Here is a 24,154-nt window from a genome sequence, read left to right as displayed (position 1 = left end):
GGGATTGCACATCACAGCGAAGGACCTCACTTCCACTACCACTCTAGTCTTTGAACGGTGCGACAGAGATAGACTAGTCCGTAAAGACGTTGCTCAATGCTGCTGCTGCAAATCCAACTCCGGCAGAAGACGTTGGTCTGCCTTTCATCGGGAACTTCTTACAAATTGCTGTATTGCCAAAGGACAAGAACTAGACCAAACTCGGCAAGCTGGGGTCCAACTCATGAAAATGATGGGTTGGCCAAGGCAGATCTCCCGGCTTCCCTGTTGGATGGAAACTGGCAGCTCGTTCAAATGTGGTTCGGAGGTAGACGGGGCCGGGTCAGTCCCACGGCGTCATCTTGGTCCACGGGGGTTTCCCCCCCTTCTTTTCTCGACTTCTTAGTCTCGGACCGTAGGCGACGGCCTCGGAGAAGGACGGACGGACTGGTGTTGGATGGAGGTGGAAACCGGACAGCACTGATCCCTATTCAGTGGATACATACCCACCCCTTTTTAGCAGTATTTTCTGTTCTGCTGCCAGGAACAATGGAAAAGGGGGTCGTGTACTGATTAGACGCCGGTGGGAGTCTCGGCGCCTCGGCCTCGGCGGTTATGTGAGCGCCGGCCGCCGACATTACACGCCGATGACCTGGACCGCGTCTCTTGAGCATGCTGACCTCGCGCAATCTTGCGCCACGAGGCCTCTCAGAGTGCCGTATTCCCGGCACAACGGGTCCAGAACACCACGCACTTCTGGACCATTATGCTGACGCCGGTCCTTTTCGTTCGTATCGGAAACCGTTTCCCATGCAATGAAACCCACGGCCCGGAGGCCGGACAGGGACCGCCAGGATGACGCCGAGATCGATTTCTCCCCGTATCGTTCATCAGTCCTGTTCAAATTTTTCTTTCCCTCCCCCCCCTTCAGGTACCAGAACTATTTAGTCTTCGGTTCATCCATGTTGGCTAGATTTAGATTTGCCAAGTTAGACGAAAATCTCATCGCCTTCACAAAGACCCCGGTACTTACTGTCTGAGTTGTGATCTCCATCTTTCCAAAATCCACAGTTGATCCATCCTACGACTACCGTTCGATCGATCCGCCAAACAACCATGCCACGACCAGACCATCCCGCGTCTCCGACAGACTCCCAAATGACCTTCACAGAGCCCCAGGCACCGACGACATTATTCAAAGAGGATCCGGGCCCAGCGGACTCCTCCTCCGACCACCCATCGACGATCCAGCAGCCCGATCCCGAAAAGAGCGCCGGCGCCCCTACACCAGCCGGGGGCGCGAAGCCGTCGTATCCCGGAAGCGATGCGCCCGACGGCGGCGTCGTGGCTTGGCTCGTCGTGCTCGGCGCGTGGTGTACATCCTTTTGCAGTTTCGGATGGGTAAACAGTACGTCGCATTCTCATGTAACCCTGAGGCTGAAGCTTGTTCATCAACTACCACACAAACGGAAAGCTAATTAAAGGTTAATAAAGGCGTGGGGGCTTTCCAGGAGTACTACCAGAACGACCTGCTGAGGAACTACTCGCCCAGCACCATATCATGGATCCCCTCCCTCCAGATCTTCTTCATGATGGCCCTGGTAAGCAGAAACCCTCTTCGTCGCTTTTCGTCCATGCGACCTCCTCTCCCAGTCTTTTTGTCTTTCGAAACTAACAGATTCGCCAAAGGGCCCCGTCATCGGAAAACTGTACGACAACTATGGCCCGCGCTGGCTGATCCTCGTCGGCTCGTTCCTCCACGTCTTCGGCCTCATGATGACGTCCCTCTCGACGCAGTACTGGCAGATCCTCCTCGCCCAGGGCATCTGCTCCGCCGTCGGCGTCGCGGCCATCTTCCAGCCCGCCCTCAACACCATCCACGGCTGGTTCAACGTCAACCGCGGCGCCGCCTTCGGCCTGCTGTCCACCGGCTCCAGCATCGGCGGCATCGTCTTCCCCATCATGGTCACGCGGCTCATCAAGTCCGTCGGGTACGGCTGGGCGATGCGCATCTGCGCCTTCATGATCCTCGGCCTGCTCATCATTGCCAACCTCACCGTCAAGTCGCTGCACCCGCCGCGCCCGCAAAAGGTCAACCGGGAGCAGCTCCTCCGCCCCTTCAAGGAGTTCGAGTTCGTCTGCGTCGTCGTCGGCTTCTTCCTCTTCACCTACGGCATCTTCGTCCCCATCAACTACATCCAGGTGCAGGCGCTCGAGGCCGGCATGGACCCCGACCTGGCGCAGTACCTCGTCGCCATGCTCAACGCCGGCAGCCTCTTCGGGCGCATCGCCTCGGGCATCCTGGGCGACAAGATCGGCAAGTACAACATCTTCGTCGTGGTGTGCTACCTGACCTCGATCTGGATGTTGGCCCTCTGGATCCCCGCCAACACGGACGGCGCGCTCATCGCCTTCGCCGTGCTCTTCGGCTTCTGCTCCGGCGCCTACGTGTCGCTCATCGCGCCGCTCGTGGCGCAGATCTCGCCGTTCCAGGAGATCGGCTTCCGGACGGGCATCACGTTCTTCACCAACTCGATCGGCGGTCTGACGACGAACCCGATCAACGGCGCGATCTTGGCTGGGCCCAGTGGTTGGATCGGCATCAAGGTCTTTTCCGGAGTTTTCTGCCTTGCGGGGACGACGTTCATTCTCGCGGCGAGAATTCACCGGACCGGTTGGAAGTTGGCTGTTGCATTTTGAGTGTTTCTATAGAATTATCAGAAGTTGGCGTCTAATGGGCCAGCCGCGTATACCACGAATGTGTTTTTCTGTATCTAGATAGTCAAGACTCGTACTTTTTCCAGCCAGGTAGCCTGGAGGCTAGAGCTGTCACTCCTCCCTCAACGTCTGCAGCGACCAAATGCATCCGTGTTGACATAGCCATGAAAGGTGCTCCCATCCACCTCCGCGGGTTGTCATGATGGGCAGAGAGGACGGGAGGGATCAGGAAACGAGAGATATTGTAGTTTATACCAATGGCTTGAGCTCGCTGTTGGAGAACAAGTTGGGCTGAGCGGAGAAGAGATGAGATGCAAGCGACGCACAGCCACGTGGCCCTTGGGTGGCATCGTGAACTTGCGAGACTCGAGCGTTCTAACAAGCGAAAGTGTACGAATCGTCTGTTCATAATTACAGAGTATATCGTCAGTATTGCTTCAACCAAAATCGCAATGGTAGACGCAGGTACCAAACAGTGATCGCCCTCTTTTTGACCCCGAAAAGGGACATTGACTTTTAGAGTTCCGCTGCCAGCTAGATAGACCCTTGGTAAGATTTGCGACTTGAGGCTGCATCCCGGAGTTGGATCTGCAGATATCCTTGAGTTACGGTAAACTCTCGGTGCCCGGTCCAGACAGGTAGACACTTAAAATCAAGGTTCCCAATACCTTTGGGGTAATTCTTTGGGAATCCATAGTTTTTGGCAAGGCTTCGCCGACGTATCTACCGCGTGGTCGAAATCCCAGGGACTGTCAAAACGAAGGAGGAATCACATCTTATGACCATGTGCTTCATAAACATGGCTGCGTCATTTGCTAATGTGTCCCAGAGTAATTACAGCCCAGCTAGGAGAACTGATGGCTGTACCCCGCGATGGCGACGAGTAATACAAGTACTTTTGATAGGCTTTCTCATTTTAACGTCGCCCAGTGCATTCGCTTCTAGCAGGCTCACGGCCAAACAACTAACTGGCTCAATACTCGCACAACCGATAGTATGAGATAACGCTGTGGGATCCAGCACACACAGAGAACGTTGTTTCTGTGCCCCCGTGTGACGGGTCGAGATTGTTCGCAGGCACATCTAGTCTTCGTCGTAGAAAACGAATGCTCTGACCTCGATACTCGCCCTCGGCTCGCCGGCCCCCTCGGGCAAGTCGGTGTCCTTGAAGGCGCAGTGAGGCACTCTCCTCGGGACTCCCGGCTTTGTGCTCGAGTCCACCTGCTTGAAGAACAACACGTCGTCCGTCTGCTGCTTGTCCTTGAAGTACCATTTGTGAGGCGAGTTCGTCGGGGGCCGCACCTCGACCGCCTCGGTGTCGTGGTCCGGGAAGCGCACCGGCACGAACACCAGATCCGAGTCGGGGATGGTTCTGGCGTCGGACACGGCGAAAGGGTCTCGGGTGATGGGACGAATGGGTCGCCACATCTAAGGTTTTCCCCCGTCAGCTTCTGTCGTTTCTCGAGGGGGGGCCGCGACATGATACTTGCGTTGATGATCTGGTACCGCGGCTTCTTGAGCAGCTCTTCCGCCCTGTCGCCCAGCCATCTCTGGGCGACACCCTCGGCAGCTTTGAAGGATTGGTCGACGTGAACGCCGTACAGCGGCGCCGGTCCTTTGGGTCCCTCGCCGTCCTTGGGACCGCGGCGGATGATGTGCGTCATGATGTGAACCAAGCAAGGTTTGGGCCTATTTCAGGTCAGAAATGATGTAGGAGAAGGCTTGCTTTTCAGATGACAAACTGAGGAAGTCTCTGCTGTGCACCGATGATTGGGTTCGACTCACATGTTGGCGGTTTCTGAGAGGACTTTCCAGCACAGCTTCTCCATTTCCGGGTAGTTCACCCGCTTGATCTCTTCATCGTCGTCCCAGTTCGTTACCTGGCTCTCGTGCTTGACGTAGTGAAACCCCTGCACGTCCAGCGTGAACTCGTCCTCTCTGCCGGTGACGTCGGTAATGGTCGTTGGAATCTCGACCTTGGGTTGAGGCTTGCCGGGCTCCGGGCTTTCCACTCCATGTCAGCAATCGTACCAACTCCTGCTTCAGTCGGTGCCTTACCCTCCAATGATCATGGGCACCAGAGGTACTCCGGGGTCATCGAAGTACTTGATTTTTGTTTGCACTTGTCGTCCCGGCTGTGCCATTTTTGGGGTCTTTAGGATGCACTTTTTTTGGTAGCTTGGATCAATGACGTGACGTGTTTCGTGGGGAGGGATGTTTCGGAGGAAAGGATTCTCGCCCAGTTTTGAAAGATTCCGGTGCCGTGGATATGGTCATATGGCCATATCTGTTTATCTGCTGTTTGCATCGCGAGTCAGGACAAGGAGGAGGCCACCCACACACCGCGACATGGCCACCCCGGTTGATGGTGATAGGGACCGCATCAACCCCATATCAATGTTGCCCAAGGGTCCTACACCAAGTAGTTCGAGTCTAGGAGCATGCTAAACACTGACACAACATCGAAGACCCTGAATGGCCGTCGCCAACGCGGGCTACAAAGTGCGTCTTCTCACCCACACGGATGGGTGCATATTAGAATAGTGCCAAGAGATGACGTCCAATGTACCCTTCGCAGAAAGCTTGATAGCCACGAAGTGAGTGCCGGACTCATGCTGGGCGGGTCATTACCCCTCAATTGCTCTAGCTTGTAGTGGAAGGTGTTCATGAATCGTGAAGGTTTGCAGGCCGTCCGAGAGATGGGCCACCCACCCATCGAACCTGACCTATCTATTCGATGATCTACATGGAGTTCATCTGATTACAACTACTCCGAACTAGGTCGTTCCCTGTGCCGTGGATTGATCTGGTAGAATGCTGACTTGATGCTGTTTGTCACCACACTTGATGGAGCGGAGCAACGCCACGCCCCAAATCCGACCCATTGATTTGTGGTGTGGATTATGGAGGTCGTGTTGCTGTAGACCTGATAATCGTCTATTTCTCGACCATGTTGCGGTTTCCACGTTACTATATCCCTAGTCGAACGCCAGGGGACCCGGAAAGGATCAACTCGGCTTTTTGGGGATGACGCCGTAGCCACACAAACTTCACGTGTCAAAAGTCGAGTACCATCGAGAGTCGAAGGAGTGCCAAGGAACTTTTAGTGACTTAACAGCGAGAGGAAACAAAAGTTTACTTGTGTGCGTGCTTATAGAGATATCACCAGCTTCTTGGCGGAAACCCCGTTATAGCTGATTCCGAACGCCTCCTGGATAGACCCCAGACCGTGGCCAACAACCTCGGTCTTGGGCGCCGGAACAAACTTGCCCTGGGCCAAAGCATCAGGCAAGAAGTCCCGATAGATGGCCGCGCCGATTTCGTTCGCCATCAAGTCGCTCCCCCAGATAAACTTGGTCCGAACTCCGGAGAACTTTCCTTTGAGAGTGACCGTAACGCTCTCGGAGGTCATCGCCCAGATTAAAGATGCCAAACCAACCAGACTAGTAGGCGGTTTCCCCGGCCCGGCAACGCTTGCTTGGGCGACAAATTTCCGTCCCCCGGAGGCCGCGACGATATTCATGCAGGGAACGAGGGAGTTCGCACCGATGGCGAAGGCGCCGGCCGACGTATGCCCCTGAAATGATCTGATGATGTCCTGAACGACGGTGGGGCTTCTGTAGTCGAAGACCTCCTTGGCACCGAGGGTCTTGAGATATTCAAAGTTGTGTGGCGACGCCGTCGCGATGACCTCGTACCCAGCGCACACCGCGAGCTGGATGGCGTTGCAGCCCACGCTGGTCGACCCGCCCCAGACCAGGAGCGTCTCGCCGGTGGGCGTTGCGTCGACTCTCGGGCGTTGCAGGTTGAGGTAATCCTTCGCAAAGAGCCCCGAGGCGGCGGTCGATGCACCGAGGGGGACGACGCAGGCCTGCTCGAAACTGACAAAGTCGGGAACCGGAGACGCGAGATCGGCTCGCAAGACGACGTAATCCTGGAACGCGCCCTCCGACGTCTTGTTGCTGCGCTTGTCGAGGCCGACGGCGTGGCCCAGGACGCGGTCGCCGACTTGGAACCGTGCTGCGCTGTCGCCGGGGCCAACCTCGAAGACCTCGCCGGCGACGTCGTTGCCCAGGATCATCGGGTACTTGACCCACTCGTACATGAAGTCGCCGATTTCTTGCTTGAACCAGTCGACGGGGTTGATGGCGACGGCTCGGTTGCGTACGACGATTTCGTTCTCTCCTGGCGGCGTGTAAGGTGCGGGCCTCACTTCCAGAGGCTTGACTTTCTTGCCGGTGAGCCACGCAGCTTGGTTGGCCGTCATTGCGGTTGAATCGAGTTGGTCAACTGTGGCTTAAGGAACAAAGTAAGGTACGGGATCGTATGGCAGTAAGATACTTGGAGGTATAAGGAAGATGACCTGGAGGTGTAAGACTCCGATCGGGAATCCATGGTTGGGACGGAACACAACCATGACATATATATACTCCAGCTCTGGTTGATGTAGGGCTTCCTGGCTTGCCAACAGAGTTTTGATCAAGTCAAAAATGATGACCAGATAGGCGCATCATAGACTTGGCTGCAGATCGCCCGAATACTCCAACGATCGCAAGTGCCTCCCATGTGTTGCAAGTCTGAATAGCTGGTATGTCGGTTTATTTCTCATCTGGCGCAGAATGCAGCCAAAACGGGACTAGGGCCCATCACTGGCAACGCGGACGCGTAGTGGTTCAAAGACGGCTGTGGATATGAATGACTCTGGGGCATCAGCACTAATCCCCGGTGGCATCTCTTCTGGTAACACAGGGGCTGGAAAGGTGGTTGACCGACTAGTTTCCTGTGATGGAAGGTATTATCATGGCGTATTTGGAAATGAAGAAGACCGATCAGGAGCCACAGGAGAGAGGAGAGAATGCTCCCCGGGTATTCAAATTTTGCGTGGAACTGTTGCTCCGGACTTTAGCTGACAGTCAGAATGAATTCTTGTCAATGGCTCACTGCATGTTTAAAGACGGTTGGCTCTGTGTGAATGGATTCATGCGATTGGCGACATCAATCAAAGTCATGGGTTGTAACCTAAAAATATTTTTATCAAATAATATGCGTTGGACTTTCGGCCCCTTGATGCATTTCTAAAGAAGGGTTTGCGCGCAGGGAACGCTTGGATGTAAAGAGCTTCTTGGCTCCGACACTCAAGCAGTGCAAGCGTACAGATACATGACACCGCCATTCGCGGATCTGGTGCAACTCTCCGCAGTACCGGCCTCGCTATCTGCCGGCACACGCGTGCAGGTGTGGACGGTCTTGTTGGTGTTCCTGTCGACCACGGCCGTCACCTCGGGCTCGGCCGAAATCGGGATGTTGTCGTCCACGCAAGCGAGCTCGAGGTTGTGGTAGGTGGTGCCGGTGTCATCGTCGGTGAGGTTGAAAGGCTTGCGACAGATGGGGTCCAAGACGTAGGTGTTGACGGTTCGGACGGCGGTCCATGTTGCGGTTCCCTTGATGGAGCCTCTGGTGTCGCACAGCTTGACGACGTCTTGCGTAGTGGTGGGGGTGAAGGGGCTCCAGGCGATGAACTGGTTGCCGTGAGGATAGCCGTGCCGACCCAGGTTGATGATGGGCGGGTAGACAATGTCCTTGGCCGAGGCGACGGCCACAAAGGTGGCGGCAACGAGGGTGGAAAAGTGCATTTTGTCGTCGAGAGTGAAGACTTTTGAGTGATTGCTTCTTCTTCTTCTTGTGTGGACTGTCAAAGGTGTTGGAGAGTAGATTGGATGTTGAGATCGGACTGAACGAATCTCATCACGGGTATTTAAACAACGAGAGAGAAAGGCAAGGCCTCTTGATCCTGCAGACGCTATTCCGAGAAAGCCGCCTAGCGCGATCCTTTGGTGGGCTCGGAAGGCTTTTCGATGCCGTTGCCTTCGCCCAATGCCTTCGAGGCCTGGAATCCGCGCATCCAACCCCTGTTGTATGTCGGCCATCAGGCCATAGGGTCTGGATTCCCCGGTTGAGGCGAGCATGGGGATGATCTGGGTATCGCACTGCCGGATCAAGTATCGAGGCCGGTCTCCAATGACAGCATGGCGCCTGCAGGCTGAGATGGAAGCTATGCTGGACTCGAGAGCGCCGTAGGTGCTATATGTGAGGAGTTAAGCGCGGACTGGAGCATCATCGCATGCAGCTTGCTGAGGCACGGATTGTTCTTAGACCACCATCCAAAGTAAAGTCCAGAATCCTCGACTGCTACTGTGCCATGCATGGAGGAAGCCAGGCGAGATTGGGCTGAGCTGCTACATAAGTTAAGCCACTATCGTAAACTAACTTCATTGCCAAATGCAAGCCGCCTATGCTGGCCCGTTTGGTCGCACAACAATGGAACGTAGCCGGCTCGCTAGAACAACTCCTGCGGATACGAGAAAAGAGCTGCATCCTTGGGACCGCATTTGTTCGCCCGTTGTGGGGCCCCGAGTGAATCCTTCTCGTATCGGTCACCGTCCTGCCGTCATGGGACGTAGTCAGTCGGGCGGTTGGGCAGCAGGTCGGTGAGCCTGCCCCCGAGAACAAAAGGAGGCCCATTGCCATCCCGGTGGAAGACGGGAGTGGCCAGCTTTAAATGCCGCAACACTCGACATGCGTGGAAGCAAAGGATCCAACTTCTAGTCCCGACTTTCTGTTTGTTCAGCCTATACTTCTATGGGTCCCACTGTTTCTCAATCGTTCCGGTCTGCTGTGGGAAGCCCGTCATGTCTTTGAACAGCGATAGAACTAAAGCTAAATTCAACCCCCCCCCCCTTCAAAGCGGAAACATTCACCACAGCCCCTTGGTAACTGTTGTTGATCCAATGGAGAATATCAGCCACGACAGTGCCGGACTGCGAAGCGACATCGCCTGAAAGAAACCCTAGCAAATGGGGTGGCGAGAGCGGAATGGGCCAAGATCGAGCAAAGGCGAAGTGGAAATCGTCTCATTCTGACAGTCAAGGTCTTTTTTTCCAGCAATGGAAGAACAGTAATTATACCTCAGATCTCACTCACTCTGTGGAGTTTGAGTTACTACAGCCCCCGCGGACCGACCTACGAAACACTGTGATACAACTCTTCTCCAATTGAACCACTAAGCTCACCTCGAGCATGTTAAAAATCTTTTGCCACATTCTACAAGCCTTCATCGCTTGGATTGTTCACATTTAGAAGATGACGAGCTACCTCAAGTTTTGATGGCGTGGTCAAGTCACCAAGCGCCAGAAAGCCGACCGCACTTCCTGAATGCTACATCTCAAGATGTCATTCCCTTCTCGCCATGCTCAGAGCCCGACGACAATTCACTTTCTCATCGAAGTGCCTTGGTCGCGTCAGTTACCTCATGCCTACTTCGTTGCCGGCTGCTCAAGTATCAACGATGGACGCTTCACCACTGCCTGTCTACAACCCAGCTCGTCCGTCGTAGGTAAACTTCCGCCGGTTGAATGGCAAGGTAGAGCCTAGAGCTTTACAGTATCAGCTGGAAAAGACACACTTCTGACAAGAACTTTGCTTCTACAACTGTCCGCGATCTCAGCAACATTTCAGGTACAATAAGAATACGGTTACATCAAGTTGGTTTTAGCTGGCCGATTCACGTCTGCCCAGATGAGTTGCTGGCTGTAATGCGAGTGGTAATAACCGTATTAGATTGAAATTCTTTAGCTCTAGGTACGAAAGTACATCTTCCTGCTTGGCTGTGGAGTATTCACATCCTTCAGGGTCTCATGGGTAGTCCGTAGTCTGACAAAGATCTAGCGACGGCGCAGGGACTTCATGCTACGTCTGGCGGCAGAGCTGAGGCACTGGGAGTACCACTCGTTCTGGACAACACACGAGGTACCGGCGGCACAGGCGGTGGGACCAGTCCAGCCGTTGCCACCACACTGGCCCCATTGCTGAGCAGACGCGCCGGATGAGGCAGCGGGCTTCTCAGCAGCAGGCTCCTCGGCGGCGGGCTCCTCGGCGGCAGGCTCCTCAACAACAGCGGGCTCCTCCTTGGTGGTAGTCTCCTCGGTGGTAGTCTCCTCGGTCTTGGTCTCTTCGGCATCGGCGGCAGGGGCGGGGGTCGCGGCGGAGCTGGAGCCGGAGCCGAGGTTGGAGGGACCAGCGCTGCCCTTGACGAGGCTGGCGACACCGGTGGCGGCGACGGGCTCGACGAGGTAGTCCTTGAGCTTGGAGAAGGTCGACAGGGCGTTGGTCTTGGACAGGGCCTTGAACTCGCCGCTGCTGGAGTCGACGCTGTTGACGGCGCAGGCACGGCCGATTGTGGACTTGCAGGAGTTGGCGGCGGAGGCGTCGGGGACGTTGAAGCTGTTGGCGAAGGCCTCGCCGGCGTACGGGCTGTCGACGGCCTCGAAGGCGTTGCCCTCGATGAGGGCGTAGGTGCCGGAGTACAGCTCAAAGGTGTGGCCCTTCATGTTGCTGAAGAGGTTGTTGGTGGCCTGGAAGGTGCCGGCGTCGCCGAGCTTGGGGGCGCGGCCGGAGACGTCGTGGAAGTAGTTCTTGTCGAGGGTGATCTGGTCGCCCTTGCCGTTGAGCATCATGGTCCAGTAGTGGTTGCCGTTGCACGAGGCCGAGGTCTTGGTGACGCCGTCGAACTCGTTGTTGGAGATGGTCGCGCGGGAGCCGTCGTAGTGGCTGACGATGAACTGGCGGCCGACGAGGGAGAACTTGCAGTGGTCGATCCAGACACCGTCGTTGCCGCCCTGGAGGTCGAGGGCGTCGCCTCCCCAGACGACGCCGGGGTTCAGGTTGGTGATCTCGACGCCCTGGACGATGACGTTCTTGGCGTTGGCCTTGATGCGGAGGCCCTTACCGTTGAGGACGCCCTTCCCACCAACACCCAGGATGCTCTTGTTGCTGCCGACGATCAGGGGCTCGGTGCCGGCGACGTCGTAGGTGACGGTGGCCGCAACGTTGTCGGAGGAGCCGCAAGAGAGGTCTCCGAGGTAGAGCTGACCGCCGCTGGCGGCGCTGCAGCTCTTGCGGTCGCAGCCCTCGCCGGTGGCAGACTTGCCGGTGAAGTCCCACTCCTTGTCGATGAGGATGGTGCGGGGAGTGTCGTCGGACAACAACTTGGCGAGCTCGTCGGCGGAGGACGGAGTGACGGCGGCCGCGCTACCACCGCCGGTAACACCGGTAGCGAAACCGTACGCCTTGCCGACCACGGCCTGAGCGGAGGCCGAAGTGGCGGCGGCAGCGGCAGCCAAAAGAACGGACGCGGAGAAACGCATGGTGTCGAAAAGGAAGAGGGAGAGTGTTTGGATTTTTATATAAAAGAGCGGATGCGTATATCGATGTAAAAGAGGGCCTCGATCACGCCAGCGTGGAACTGAGTTGCCGCTGAAAAGGAGTTTGGAAACAAACACGGAAAAGTACTGAGACGGAGAGAGAGAGAAACAGACGATGCGAGCTACAACTTCGGAAACAGTTTCGGGCAAGTCCTCCACATTCTTATATAGAAACCAGCTCAACTTGAGCCTCTTGCCGGATCGACGTACATCTGGGTCTTCTTGTCGCGGACAAAGATCCCAAAACGGGGGGGTTGCCAGTTTTGCAATCTGGTGGACTATGCCCTATACGATTGCCAAGATGTCGTGCAGTGGGCGAGTGGGCACGATGATTCCTGTTTATCCTGCTATCAAGACTCCCAACTCGCTTTCGGGGGACCATTTCATTGGTCCACTTGCCCGATATAACCTTAGCGCTGCTGGAGCCCTTTGCTAGCGTAATGCATGCAATAACCCCTTCATTACCCAAGGGGCCCAAAACGGCCCAGCTTTCTGCAAGCCAGTTCCTAGTATAGGAAAAAGATCATCCCTCCCCCCCCCAATCTGCATCTCGCCTTTTTGGCAGACAGCGGATAGACCCGCAGTTTGCCTATGCTTCTGAATCGACAGAGGGTTGACGATAGAAAAGCGCTGAACTCAAAGTTACGCTTCACGTTTTAAGCATACCCAGAGAGACCTGAGCAACTCCGACCGCTCCTACTTTGCAAGAGATGGACCGTCAGAAGTTACAATTCCTTCCAGCAAATTTGCAGCAATCGCCGTCATTTGATGCAGAAGTTCAAACGGTTTTGGGAGGGGGGAGTAGCGCTTCCCTTCCGGAGCAATCCGTTGATGGCAAAAGGAGTCTTCGCAGTAGTCCGGATTCCATGCTCCATCTCCGGCCGGGGCTCCATCTTTCAGCCACCAGGTAGCTGTCTTGTGTAAACATCGGAGCACGTGGGTGGTTACACTTGAAGGAGAGACAAGTCAACCAGGGGCGGCATCTTTTCCGTGATGCCACCGAATTGAACTTGGCATTGGTCCGAAAGTCCGAGAAAAAGGAAATAATCTCCTGTTCCCGTTGACCCATCACAGTGAGTGCCCCTGTCCACATCGATCACGAAGATCTGGAGAGCTTTTGTCGGCTACATCAGCAATCTAATGCTGTGTTAGATTAAGTCGATATGATGGATATGGCCATGCGCTCGCAGTTACTGACTCCTTAAATCTCTTTTCGTGAACTGGTCGGTTCTGGCCATTTCGATCACTCAAGTGAGTTATCTGCCATTGCGGTCACCACTGGCAGACCTCCAAGCCATCTAGCCACGTTCAAACACATTTTTACCGCCTCAATTTCCCTCTGCAACAGGTTGGTCTCAGGAACTTCGAGCCCCGGACACGTGTCAGCAGTCACCGACCCAAAAAAAAGAATGATGATGTGCCAACTTCCTTCATGCTGTAAACGTAAACTACCTAAATGGGCATGGATCACTGGGTTTCAGTCGTCCGTCTTCTCTTCCAAAGGCTTCTGGGCCGAGTAAGAGTGGTAGTAGTTGTACGCATGGAATGAGTCGTTCAACAGATCCTTCCGCACTTGGATCAGGAATACCTCGACCTCCACAGAGGACCAGCCCAATCCCTTTGTGAACGGCACGTTGGTGACCGACCCTAGAGCGTCGTAGTTGACAGCATGACAGTAGTTGCCTACCTTCCTGTAGTGGGGATCCTTTGGCCAGGTCCCCACTGGCACTTTTCTGACATCGTGAATTTGGTTCACGAATCCCGCTGCCTCAACGCGCTCGGGGAATTTCCCGGCAGCGTTGATATCCACCCCGAATTTCTCGAGCGCTTCTTTGAGAAATCCCATCACCTTCCTAGGCGTGTAGTCCGGGCCGACTGTACCGTCGTCGCAATCGAACGAAAACAGCATGTCTTGGAGCTCTATCCAGCCACCGGGTTTGAGAGAGCTAGGTGGGTTTGGAAATTAGACCTCGTGTGTATCATGTGCCCGGGGTCGCAATGGCGCATTACTTATATGCCTGGTCCAGCAGCTTCGGCCAGTCTTTGATTGCCGGTGCCATGTTTCTTACATGGATGTAGTCGATCGAATCTTCTGGGTAGAGCCATTCCGCTTCAACATCGTCAACGATGAAATGCACGTTGGGCGGGACAAATGGCGGTTGGATAGGGCTCAGGTCCAGGCCAATAATCTCGGCTTCCGGGTATTCGTCACCCACTAGTTGATATCAGCAGGTTGGCACTTGCGAGTCCTTTCTTCATCATACATCCTCATCATGCGGTGTCCTGGAAGAGTACTCACTATCGATGGCCCATATGCCGGTGCCGGTGCCGATGTCGAGAATTTTCTGAGGACGTTTGAGAGGAGCGTTGTGCAAGGCTCCGTCACAAACATGAAGAACCATGGCATGCTTCATATCCTCTCGTTCTTGTTCTTCGTCGTCATTAGGGAGCAAATATCGGCCCTCCTTGAACTTGTGATAGCGGCGCTTGTTCTCAAAGTTGAAGTCTCGGACGCTGGGTGACAGGGACTTGGATGCATTTGCGCTTGCGTCGGACCCGGTGTCGTGGCGATTCTTTACAGGCACTGAGTTATGGGCTTTAATCACCGTGGCAGATTCATGCTCTACGTTCGGCGAAGCAGAAGCATTGTCTGGCACACGAGCAGCGGATGACTCTTGAGAAGCTGTGAATACATTGCGGTCCGCTGACATATCTGCTTGCGAGAAGCCCAAAAGGTGAATATTTGGTTTCAAAGATGAAGGATTGGGAGGAATTGAAGAACTCCACTCACTTTATTGAAAAGGGGGAATGCAAGAAACTAGGAAGCGAGCGGGGATGAAGAAGAACCAACAAACACAGACGCGATGGTCCAACATGCATGCATGCGGCGCAGCCTTTTAGTCTGTCTCCTGGATCGAAAGCAAGGGTTGCGGCCAACGTTAAGTTCCCGTTGGAGCCAATTCATCAGAATCTGCATGATGAGGCCCTGTTGATTGGTCGGCGTCAGCCGTGTTAATTCCCGGAAGCGAGAATGGATCACGAAGCCAAGGGTCTCTCGTAGGAACAAGAGCTGACTTGTGACCAACCAGACGTAAACAGTGACTATCGGGAGCTCAGTTGAGCAACGATCGAGCGGGTTAGTTCGAATTTCCGATTTAGACATTGGGTCATCACTTGCCAGCGGTCTTTTACGATCGCCGAAGCCTTCCAGAAACTATCTTGAGTTTTTATCTCGGCCTGGAGAATGTCCTCAAAGTTATCGACAACGCCAGCACTTCAGCCAACCCTTTGGGCATAGCAGTATCAACAACAGAACTCATGCCGTCCAATCGCGCCGTCTCCATTAAAGATTGTTCTTGGAATCAAAGTCGTCATCTGAGAGTCCACTTATGTCGGATGGTATGTCGACGCCTGTTTCTCTACTGGAGACTTTTTGCCGTCTTCTGCATATCTTGTAACATCTTTTCCACCACCTTGGGTGTCACAAGAATTCCTCCTAGTCCTAACAAAGTCAAGTATTGGTGCATGAGAAATGCCATCAAGGACCAGAAGTGCTGAACTACGTCATGTAGAACTAGCGGGATGTTCCATTTCCAGTCAGATCAGGCGAGTTCAAAATACAGAACCAATTCTTGTTAGGAGAATCGCAGGCGTGCAACATCAGGCCGAGTGTCGTATCAGGGTCACTTGGTGTTTGTTTCAACGTTGACGATCCAGTGCTCGGGGTTGGGCTACGGTCTTCTGATTTTCTGAGCAACAAAGCTACCTTCTGTCATTTAGAATATCATCCTATTCTCTTTTTATTATCCGTCGTCACATGCGGCAACGTAGCCTTCACCTCTCTACATCTGTGGGTAGCTGGCTGTTGAGCCATGGTTCAGTACTGGATGACGGATCTGGTGTTTAATTAGCTCGGCACGACGACACCTCTATCAACCCTCTTTCTTGCAACAGTCATGGCTGGTTTTGCGATTTCAGACTTGAATAACCACAGACAATTTGCAATTTTGTGTGTTCACAAGACTCTAGAGAATTCGGGTGGCGGGGAATTCAAGTGCTTCAGGTACAAATCTCCCGACACGTTGGTGTCATGGCAGGTCGTTCTTCATTATTTTAGGCTAATAAAGGAACAAACTGTAGATTGATGTGGTTCAGGTTACGAGAGCAGTTCTCGCCGCCATTGAAAGTTTTCAGATTAGCCTCTTGAAAACTGAAGACGTCGGTTGAACGAGCAGGCTTTAGCGCCCTCGTCACTCTAGTGTTACATAGTTTGAGACACAGAGTGAAAAGGTTGACTATAAGATTTATGTAAACTGGTGACTAAAATTCATCCTCAGCGCTCTTTCTGTGGAACTAGGTAGTACGAGACAAGCTCTTGTATTACCCACAGGAGCCTTCAGGGAGAGGTTCTCCGGGTGTATCAGCGCTACACTTTTCCTCGGGATGTCGATCTATTTTGTCCAGAGAGATTTTGAGGCCACTCGTACTCCTCGAAACTTCTATCCCCATTTCCAAACACTTTTAGTCTCAGTGACCTAGTAATATATTTATAGACCTGTGATGAGATTTGATACAAGCGATTTCATTGTCTGGGTACGCAGTGATGCAGGCCTTCCCAGAGTTGCTAGGTGCTGTTTGGACAACATCTCGCGAACGTCCGGCATTCCCCAATTGCTGTCTTTTGTCACGGCTATTTATTATGGCGGAAACAATCCTGCTTTGGAAGCAACTTTTCTTGCAAAATAAAATGCGTACAAGAGGTACAAGATTTGCCGTAGCATGTACACTGTGAGTTCTCAAAGCTCATCGCTTATCGTTGGGATGACAGCAACATAGGTAAAAATGACTGGTGCCAATGCGATGCTTATGGATCAGGAATTATATTTGACACCACTTTCAAGTTCTTTCCTATTTTGATGACCTGTTCATGGCTCTTAAGTGACAACCTGTATGCCAGTTTAATGTATTCTTACTAGGTTTCTCCGCAAAATACACCCGCAGCGTAAGTTTTGTCAAGTATCTACCCGCACAGTACCATCACTTGAACCATGTCAAACCCAAACACTTAAAAGTAAACGTAAGAGTACTCTTCTCATAGGCAAATGGCATTTGTGTAGGAATATTGCCTTTATGACGGAGACGACGCCAACTTGACAGTCGAAGCGATGTTTCCTGTTTCCCACTTGTAGGGAAGGTCATATTGAACATGCCATTGGCACGGTCAGAGCGCGAGAACTTTCCGCAAATTGGAAGGCTGGCCAAGCTCACTGCTGCCTTGTGGGCCCCAAACTCAATGCGATGTCGGGATCTGTCCCTTTGGCTAGCCATAATCAAAGCTTAACAACTAAATCGTATCATGTTGTGGCAGACTTCAAACTGCCTATTGCAAGGTTGATTTGAACTGAGCTTGAAAGAAAGACACTCGCAGAATGTGAATCACCGTGTGTGTTACCTCGAGGTGACTTACCATCATTTGAAAGGGGAGGGGTTACTATCGACATGAAGCCTAAATTTAGCCAGTATAAGAGGGGCCCCGTGTAGAGCTTCATGGAGCTATGGTTGGCGGGCAGTAAAATTGGATGAGTGTATTGCGTGGATGGACAGGGCAGCAATTTGAGATTGAAACCAAGTTGGCTTCAACCATGCTCGGTGTCGATGGCGCTGACCTTTGAAAACAACTGGAGGAGTTTTTGATGGCAAAAAATAACAACAAGACCTGTGCAAGTCCCATCGGATCTGGTCAATAGGGGCCAAGCTTCGAAGGAGGCAAGGAGAACAGGAAGTGGCGGTCAGCCATTGCGGTTCTGAGATGTGAGGGCTGACATGAATGCATACTTGAATCTGATAGAAACCAACTAGTGGGCAGAACAGAGAGTCACGGGCACACAGCGGTGTACGTCCGTAAACCCACCCGGTAACCCATCTTGGACGTCTTCGAGATGACAGCCTTGACAGCTGATTAAGGTTCGAGCCAGCGCGGCGTGGCAACAGATGGTAGGCCGGAAACGTTCGAGGCGCCGTTGCGCTTTGTCTCGGGGGGGGGAGGGGGAGCAGCTTCTTTGTCCTTTACGATGGAAGCACGACAGCAGCCCGCGAATTGGAAATGGACAACTCATTTTGACGGTACAGTAGATACCCTGCCAATAGGTCATCCCAGAGAGGATCCAATCCATAAACAAGCAGCTCCATAGTGCATCCAAGTGCCGGACCCAAGACTGATGAGTTCCCACAAAATGTTCCCAGACGGCAAAGACGACATGCCCGGCCGACGTCCAAGACGACTCAGAGGCCATACAACACATGAGCCGGTCCCCTCTCATGGGGACCGCCCCGCTGGAGACATTGCCTACCCCGCTTATGTGTCGAGGGTCTCGCGGTGAGAACAAGGGAAGTCCTCGTTGTCGCATGAGGCTAAAGTCGCACTACTGCGCTCTTGGCAAGGTCTATCCACCGTGGCCGAACCTCACGATTGGGTTCACCGGCATGGGGTGGGGAGGGTCGAGAGAATGTTCCCTCCCGAGGGCCGACAGGCTGGTTTGCCCGTACGCACGTACAATGGGACCGTACCATTAGCTCGGTGCTGGGCCCGGCCCCCTTTCCTCTTCTATGCCTGCTCTGGGCTGGAGTAAGCGTTCTTTGGGGCCCTCTATCTCTCATCTGGCCCTGGGAAGAGGACGAGACTCAGACGACCCCCTCCCGGAAGTGAAAGGCCAGAAGAGACCGAACCAGCCAGGCGGCCCGGTGGCACACCTCCTCTTATCCCCTTCGTCCGCCGAGATTCGCCGTCCTTAGTAGTGTGTGTGTGCCTCAAAGTTGTCTGTGCGGATGCTAGTCAAGGTCTGAGGCAAGTCGTATTAAGACCAAACCGGTTTCCCCCCGTCGTCCCATCTCCGGGCTCCCTTTCCCGTCCCTTTTACGGATGGACTGCCACTAAATTATCTCTCACGCCCGCGTTTCGATTCCCAATCTCCCCGTGCTCCTCGAATCCTCGTAGCGCGGAAGGGCGTGTGCTCTGATGCCCTTTTTCTTCTCCAAAACCAACCCCTTTCCCGCCGAACTTCACCTTATGCTTTTTGACATCGGAGGACCCTGCAAAGAAGGCGTGCGCTGGAAGTTTACTCCCGTCCGCTCGCGGGAACTAAAATCATGCCGCTCAGAGTAGCTGTCGTTGGTGCTGGACCTGCGGGCCTGGCGACGGCTAGATACCTCAAGTGGGCGCACTTGTACTTCCCGATTGAGCCCATCGAGGTCCGCGTCTTTGAGGCGGAGGAGGACATCGGAGGCACATTCAAGTATAGAGTCTACGAAGATGCAGAGGTGAGTTCCCACTACCAAGCATGATCATTTCGCTGGAACGCGCCCCTCCACCGAATAGAGATATCAGGCTCACAGCAGCGTGGCCACAGCTCGTGTCGTCCAAGTATCTCACCGCCTTCTCCGACCACCGGCTACCGCGAGACGCTCCCGACTATGTCACCCCGGAGCTTTATGTGCAGTATCTGAACGAGTATTGTGACCGGTTTGAACTACGCCATCATATCGAATGCTCGTCCAAAGTGACACGGGTCCATCGAGTCGAAGACGGAGGCCACATCGTCACTGTTACTCGCTCTAATGGCACAATCCTGGATTACACATGCGATGCCGTCGCCGTCTGTTCCGGCCTCAACGTCGAGCCCAGGATCCCGCCCATCAAGGGTCTCGAAAGGGTTCCAAAGGTTCTTCACTCTTCACAATTCAAGTCCCGAGACCAGCTACGAGACATCAAGAGTGAGAAGCCGACTGTCGTTGTCGTCGGCACCGGAGAGACCGGCCAGGACCTCGGCCAGCTTGCCGCGACAACTGACAACGTGCAGCACGTTGTCATGTGTCACAGGGACGGCTTCGTCGTGGCACCCAAGGTATGCCCATCGCCCTCCTACCCTATCGGTGACATAAAACTACCGGTCCGGTGTTGACTTGCATAGACTGCGCCGGCACCTGTCATGTTCGGGTTTTGGGGCAAGGGCGGAGATATCAAGGAGAAGCCCGTTGACTGCTCCATCGCAAGTCTGTTCGACACTGCATATGTGCCCCCAAAGCTGCAGTCAAGCCAACTCCTTTGGGAATTCTACAACCGACAGATCGACGTCACTTTCTCGCTTATCGGCGGAGCTGCTGTTGGTTGGGACCAACTTGTCGGCGGCATGCCTCGGGAGAGGATGCACATCGATCACTGTATGGCCATCTCCGCTTCAACCCCATGCAGCCACGGAAACTAACCAACGACCGTAGTCTTTCCGGCTAAATCCACACGAGCGATTCCTTACATTTCCGCTCCTTGGCGCCGTCCGCTATCAACCATGGAGCGAATCCGTCGGTTCCTGTTCTACATCAAGGAGTACGACGTCGACACAAAGGGTAGATACATTGATGTGGCACCGTGGCCCGAGTACGTCGACGACGACGGCATCATGCACTTCCGCGATACCGGAAGGCCGGAGTCCGAGAAGATGCGGCACATGGTTGTGAAGCCGGACGTGGTCGTGTTTGCGACAGGATACACGCGCCGATTCCCGTTCTTGGACGAGAGTTATGGCACACCCGACACGGCCGATGTGCGGGCCATATACCACAGCAACGACGTCTCTGTTGGCTTCATCGGATTTGTGAGGCCAAATCTGGGTAAGTTCCCCAAGTAAGATGTGTTAAACGCTTTTGCCTGACGCTGGTACGATATATAGGAGCGATCCCCACCCTGGCTGAGATGCAAACGCAGTTCTGGGTTCTTCGCCTTCTTCAGTCAAAGTATCCCAACGTCCCAGGCCTCAAGACTCCACCAAGAGACCTCCCCCTTGATCCAAACGCCCTTCCCGGGTACGATATAGACTGGAAGCTCCACCCTCGTTGCGGCCGGGATCCCTGGGCCGAGAAGCGTGGCGTTGATCACGAGAGCTACGTCTACCAGCTGGCCCTCGACATCGGCTCCGCCCCGCGCATCGGCTACGTCTTCTCCAAGGGCTTCAGGGCCTTTTACACATGGGCCATGGGCAGCAACTTCAACGCCAAGTTCCGCCTGGTGGGCCCGTGGAAGAACGAAGAAGAGTCGCTGCGCATCATGCGCGGCGAGCTGTTTGACATTGTCAAGCAGTCCGGCGGTCTCCTGTACATGTTTTGTAATACCGTGATACCCTTATGCATGTTCGGGACGATGAGCGTGGCCATTCACACCTGGGACTGGACCAAGAGTGTGTTCAGCCCGTGGAGGCGGAGGAAGGGCCAGATTCGCCTTCCGGAATGTTGATAATTACGACTTGACGACATTTATTTTTCTTTCCAGCGCAGATCCTTGAGTTTGTAGCTTTGAGCGCGCAGGTAATTCTGTCTTTTCTTCCGACAAAAGAAGTAACCCATAAATCTTAACCATAATTAGATAGATTGGCGCCCAGCACTCACAATGGAACAGTCATCTGTATAAAGAAACTTGAGTTATGGTCACCTTCCGTATGATCAGAGACTACGTGGCGAACCTAATCTTTCAAATAACTTACATATCCGTACTCTCGAAAGTGATCATCCACGTCATCTTCTACCATGGCATTACAAGATATATGACACTAATACCGTACATCGTACAAGCGGACTTTCAGCCCCTCCCTCTGATGCTGTTAAAATGAACAGACGCAAGCGAAGCTCGACAGGTTATCGTTTCAGCAACCATTCATCGTATGAGGTTGAAGGATACCGCGTCTCAGCCTGCTCGTCGGCCGGCGTCGAGCTCGACGGAAGGTCGGCCAACTTCTGAATAATCCTGCCGTCCAGATCGGGATCGGGCCCTCTGTAGTTGTACACGGAGGCGTTGAACTCGGGGATGGACCTCGGCCTACAGGCAAAGACCAGCTGGTACAGCTGCGTGTTCTGCCATTTCCCAAACGCCGTCGACAACGCCAGATCTAGGTACCTTCCAAAGGGGGCGAACTGCAGAATGCGGTTGTAGACATCCCCTTCGCCAACATCTTCCCCTTTAAGAATGCTGTCTTTGAGTCTGTCTAGTTCACGGGATATATTGCCCTTGGGGATGATGAAGCCCGAAGGGTCGTGGGTGTCGATGCACTCGAGAATCCACTTTAGGACGAGATCGGCGAGGACCTCGTTTGGCTTGATCGTCCTGCTCGCCCAAGTCCAAGCGGGAAGCACGTTCTCGAGCCTCTGGGGGAGGACGCCCCTGACCATCTTGAACTGCTGCCGGCAGATGTCGTAGTGCGTACCGGGGAACCAGCGCTCGGTGATGCCGTACGACGGCCCGTACTCCGTATCGCGGGAGACGAGGCACGGTTGGAAGGCGTACAGGCGATCGTGCAGCGAGACGGCGTGGTAGACCTCGGACACGACGCTCGAGACGTGCTGGTCGTAGAACTTGGGCCAGTCGATACCGAGGGAACCGGCAAACTCGGGAATTCCACGCTCGCCCACCGTGTCGAATATTCCCATGAAGCGGATGGGCGGCTCAATGACGTCCCCGTCGCCGATGAGGGCCCAGCTGTTCTTCCTTCTGAAGTCCCTGGACTTCTCGCTCTTTGGCGCGTTGGGCTCCGAAGGGCATCGGTAGATGCGGTAGACCTCCTCGCAGAGCTGGTGGGTCTTTTCCTCGTCCACGTCGCCGTTCGGTTGGTAGACCGGCTTCACGATGCCGCAGTTGTTGATCATGCCGGCCAAGGAGCGGACGACGTATGCCCCCTTGGAAGCTCCAAACAGCCAGATTTCCGTTTCCTGCGGTGTGTACCCGTGGACGAGATACTCGTACGCGTCGATGCATTGGTGCTCGATGTCTTGAACGTTGAGCCCGCGAACTACATGGCTTCAACGGATTCAGTCAGTTTGCGAGGGCAGCAGGTCTCGAGTATGATAGACTTACTCCATGAACGTACTGGCCACGGGGGCGCTGTTGACATAACGGGCTTTGCCTGAAGGGTGAAGGTGGGCGAAATCGTCGTCTTTCGGGAGTCTGGCACCCCCCCAAATCATGTTCGCCAGCTTGAAAACATTGGACTCTGCCCCCCGTTCTCGTCCACACCAAGAACCATCGGAAAGCACGACCAGGGGATTCTTCTGCGGGCCCCGGTAGGACATGGTGATCGTGCCAGTCGACTTGGCCAGAGTAGAGGAAGGGAAACAGTTAAGCAACGGCATGGGACTTTTGTTCACTCCGAAGTGGCAGTCTGGGGTTGTATATCATGCGCTCGAGCGCCACACACGGAATGTTGCTTCGAATTACTGCTCGAACGCGACCATTTTTGAGAAGTCTGGGCGTGTCTTGAATTCCACAGCAAGAGTGTTTTGACTCACTATCTGAGTATAACCCTTGGAGTCACCATCAGTGTCGTTTCGTTGAAGCACGCGTAGCGGCGACTTCACCGCATCAAGTTTTCTACAGGAGGCACTTGCGATCTTTATGGATTCACGTCTAGAATCATGTCCTTACGACTCCAACGCATCACTTCTGTTTCCAGGAGCACAAAGCCGGGAATCGACGGCCCAACTCACAAGGCAAATTTCAGGCCAAGAAGTCCATCCTTCTCCACATCATCGAAATGCCTTCTCGATGCAGAAATGCACTTTCGACTCCTACTCCATACGAAGGGTCCAGTTCTCTGGAGTCATTCCAATTTGGTGTTGTGTGGGCCCAGACTGGAAGACATCCACAGCCTAATTAAATGGACATGTCTCTATTTGCGTATTCTGGCACGTCGAGCCCCCCCCCCAGCACAATTGAACAGGAGCTTTTCCAGTACAGCATTCGGCATTGCCATCTCCCGAAAACCAGAGTGTTGAAGTTGAACTGTGGACTGTCTCAGCGAACCTTGCAGGGCTCCATCGGTGTTCCTAATCCGTGTGGCTCGTTTGTCTATGCCCTTGAGCTAGGTGGTCACACGATGACCGTCAGTTCCAGGCCCTGACACACCCTAGTTCTTTGGAATGCGAGTTGTTTTCTTCGGATTCGTTTGCAGAAGCGACTAAGGGGCCAGTAGTGCCTCGCCAACACCCTCGAAATCCACGCAGCAGCGGATCTTAGGCTGCAGCGCAGTGGGATTCATCATCCAATCATAGGGCGCTTGGTCTAGGGGTATGATTTTCGCTTCGCATCACGGTCTAACTCCTCTAGAGAGATAACATCATGCGCTTGCTTGTGAAAGGTCGTGGGTTCAATTCCCACAGTG

At 54.0% G+C, this 24,154-nt stretch overlaps 9 protein-coding genes across 9 annotated transcripts; 3 read left to right on the top strand and 6 right to left on the bottom strand.

Annotated features, from left to right (window-relative positions):
- Window positions 1–1,095: 1,095 nt before the first annotated feature.
- CH63R_06786 (Major facilitator superfamily transporter) lies at window positions 1,096–2,679 on the top strand (the record flags this gene model as incomplete). The annotated part of the gene is made up of 3 exons (XM_018301761.1): window positions 1,096–1,387; window positions 1,474–1,580; window positions 1,669–2,679. 3 exons carry the CDS (start codon window positions 1,096–1,098, stop codon window positions 2,677–2,679), a joined length of 1,410 nt encoding a protein of 469 aa, XP_018159611.1.
- Window positions 2,680–3,780: 1,101 nt separating this feature from the next.
- CH63R_06785 (Cephamycin biosynthesis protein CmcJ) lies at window positions 3,781–4,841 on the bottom strand (the record flags this gene model as incomplete). The annotated part of the gene is made up of 4 exons (XM_018301760.1): window positions 3,781–4,094; window positions 4,184–4,386; window positions 4,483–4,701; window positions 4,756–4,841. 4 exons carry the CDS (start codon window positions 4,839–4,841, stop codon window positions 3,781–3,783), a joined length of 822 nt encoding a protein of 273 aa, XP_018159610.1.
- Window positions 4,842–5,848: 1,007 nt separating this feature from the next.
- CH63R_06784 (Zinc-binding dehydrogenase) lies at window positions 5,849–6,964 on the bottom strand (the record flags this gene model as incomplete). The annotated part of the gene is made up of 1 exon (XM_018301759.1): window positions 5,849–6,964. The coding sequence occupies one exon, from the start codon at window positions 6,962–6,964 to the stop codon at window positions 5,849–5,851; it is 1,116 nt and encodes a 371-aa protein (XP_018159609.1).
- An 868-nt stretch (window positions 6,965–7,832) lies between these two features.
- Window positions 7,833–8,330, bottom strand: CH63R_06783 (uncharacterized protein; the record flags this gene model as incomplete). Its single annotated transcript, XM_018301758.1, has 1 exon — window positions 7,833–8,330. The coding sequence occupies one exon, from the start codon at window positions 8,328–8,330 to the stop codon at window positions 7,833–7,835; it is 498 nt and encodes a 165-aa protein (XP_018159608.1).
- A 926-nt stretch (window positions 8,331–9,256) lies between these two features.
- CH63R_06782 (uncharacterized protein) lies at window positions 9,257–9,536 on the top strand (the record flags this gene model as incomplete). The annotated part of the gene is made up of 2 exons (XM_018301757.1): window positions 9,257–9,372; window positions 9,443–9,536. The coding sequence occupies 2 exons, from the start codon at window positions 9,257–9,259 to the stop codon at window positions 9,534–9,536; spliced, it is 210 nt and encodes a 69-aa protein (XP_018159607.1).
- An 882-nt stretch (window positions 9,537–10,418) lies between these two features.
- CH63R_06781 (Pectin lyase) lies at window positions 10,419–11,900 on the bottom strand (the record flags this gene model as incomplete). The annotated part of the gene is made up of 1 exon (XM_018301756.1): window positions 10,419–11,900. One exon carries the CDS (start codon window positions 11,898–11,900, stop codon window positions 10,419–10,421), a length of 1,482 nt encoding a protein of 493 aa, XP_018159606.1.
- A 1,534-nt stretch (window positions 11,901–13,434) lies between these two features.
- On the bottom strand, window positions 13,435–14,668 carry CH63R_06780 (TAM domain methyltransferase; the record flags this gene model as incomplete). The annotated part of the gene is made up of 3 exons (XM_018301755.1): window positions 13,435–13,903; window positions 13,968–14,172; window positions 14,257–14,668. 3 exons carry the CDS (start codon window positions 14,666–14,668, stop codon window positions 13,435–13,437), a joined length of 1,086 nt encoding a protein of 361 aa, XP_018159605.1.
- A 4,435-nt stretch (window positions 14,669–19,103) lies between these two features.
- CH63R_06779 (Dimethylaniline monooxygenase) lies at window positions 19,104–21,240 on the top strand (the record flags this gene model as incomplete). Its single annotated transcript, XM_018301754.1, has 5 exons — window positions 19,104–19,274; window positions 19,364–19,858; window positions 19,925–20,174; window positions 20,232–20,621; window positions 20,681–21,240. 5 exons carry the CDS (start codon window positions 19,104–19,106, stop codon window positions 21,238–21,240), a joined length of 1,866 nt encoding a protein of 621 aa, XP_018159604.1.
- A 398-nt stretch (window positions 21,241–21,638) lies between these two features.
- Window positions 21,639–23,066, bottom strand: CH63R_06778 (Peptidoglycan binding domain containing protein; the record flags this gene model as incomplete). The annotated part of the gene is made up of 2 exons (XM_018301753.1): window positions 21,639–22,794; window positions 22,852–23,066. The coding sequence occupies 2 exons, from the start codon at window positions 23,064–23,066 to the stop codon at window positions 21,639–21,641; spliced, it is 1,371 nt and encodes a 456-aa protein (XP_018159603.1).
- Window positions 23,067–24,154: the final 1,088 nt, after the last annotated feature.

The sequence above is a fragment of the Colletotrichum higginsianum genome, chromosome 4, assembly GCF_001672515.1.
Source record: "Colletotrichum higginsianum IMI 349063 chromosome 4, whole genome shotgun sequence".
In the NCBI taxonomy this organism is placed as follows: domain Eukaryota; kingdom Fungi; phylum Ascomycota; class Sordariomycetes; order Glomerellales; family Glomerellaceae; genus Colletotrichum; species Colletotrichum higginsianum.
This window is presented reverse-complemented; position numbering and strand designations above follow the sequence as displayed.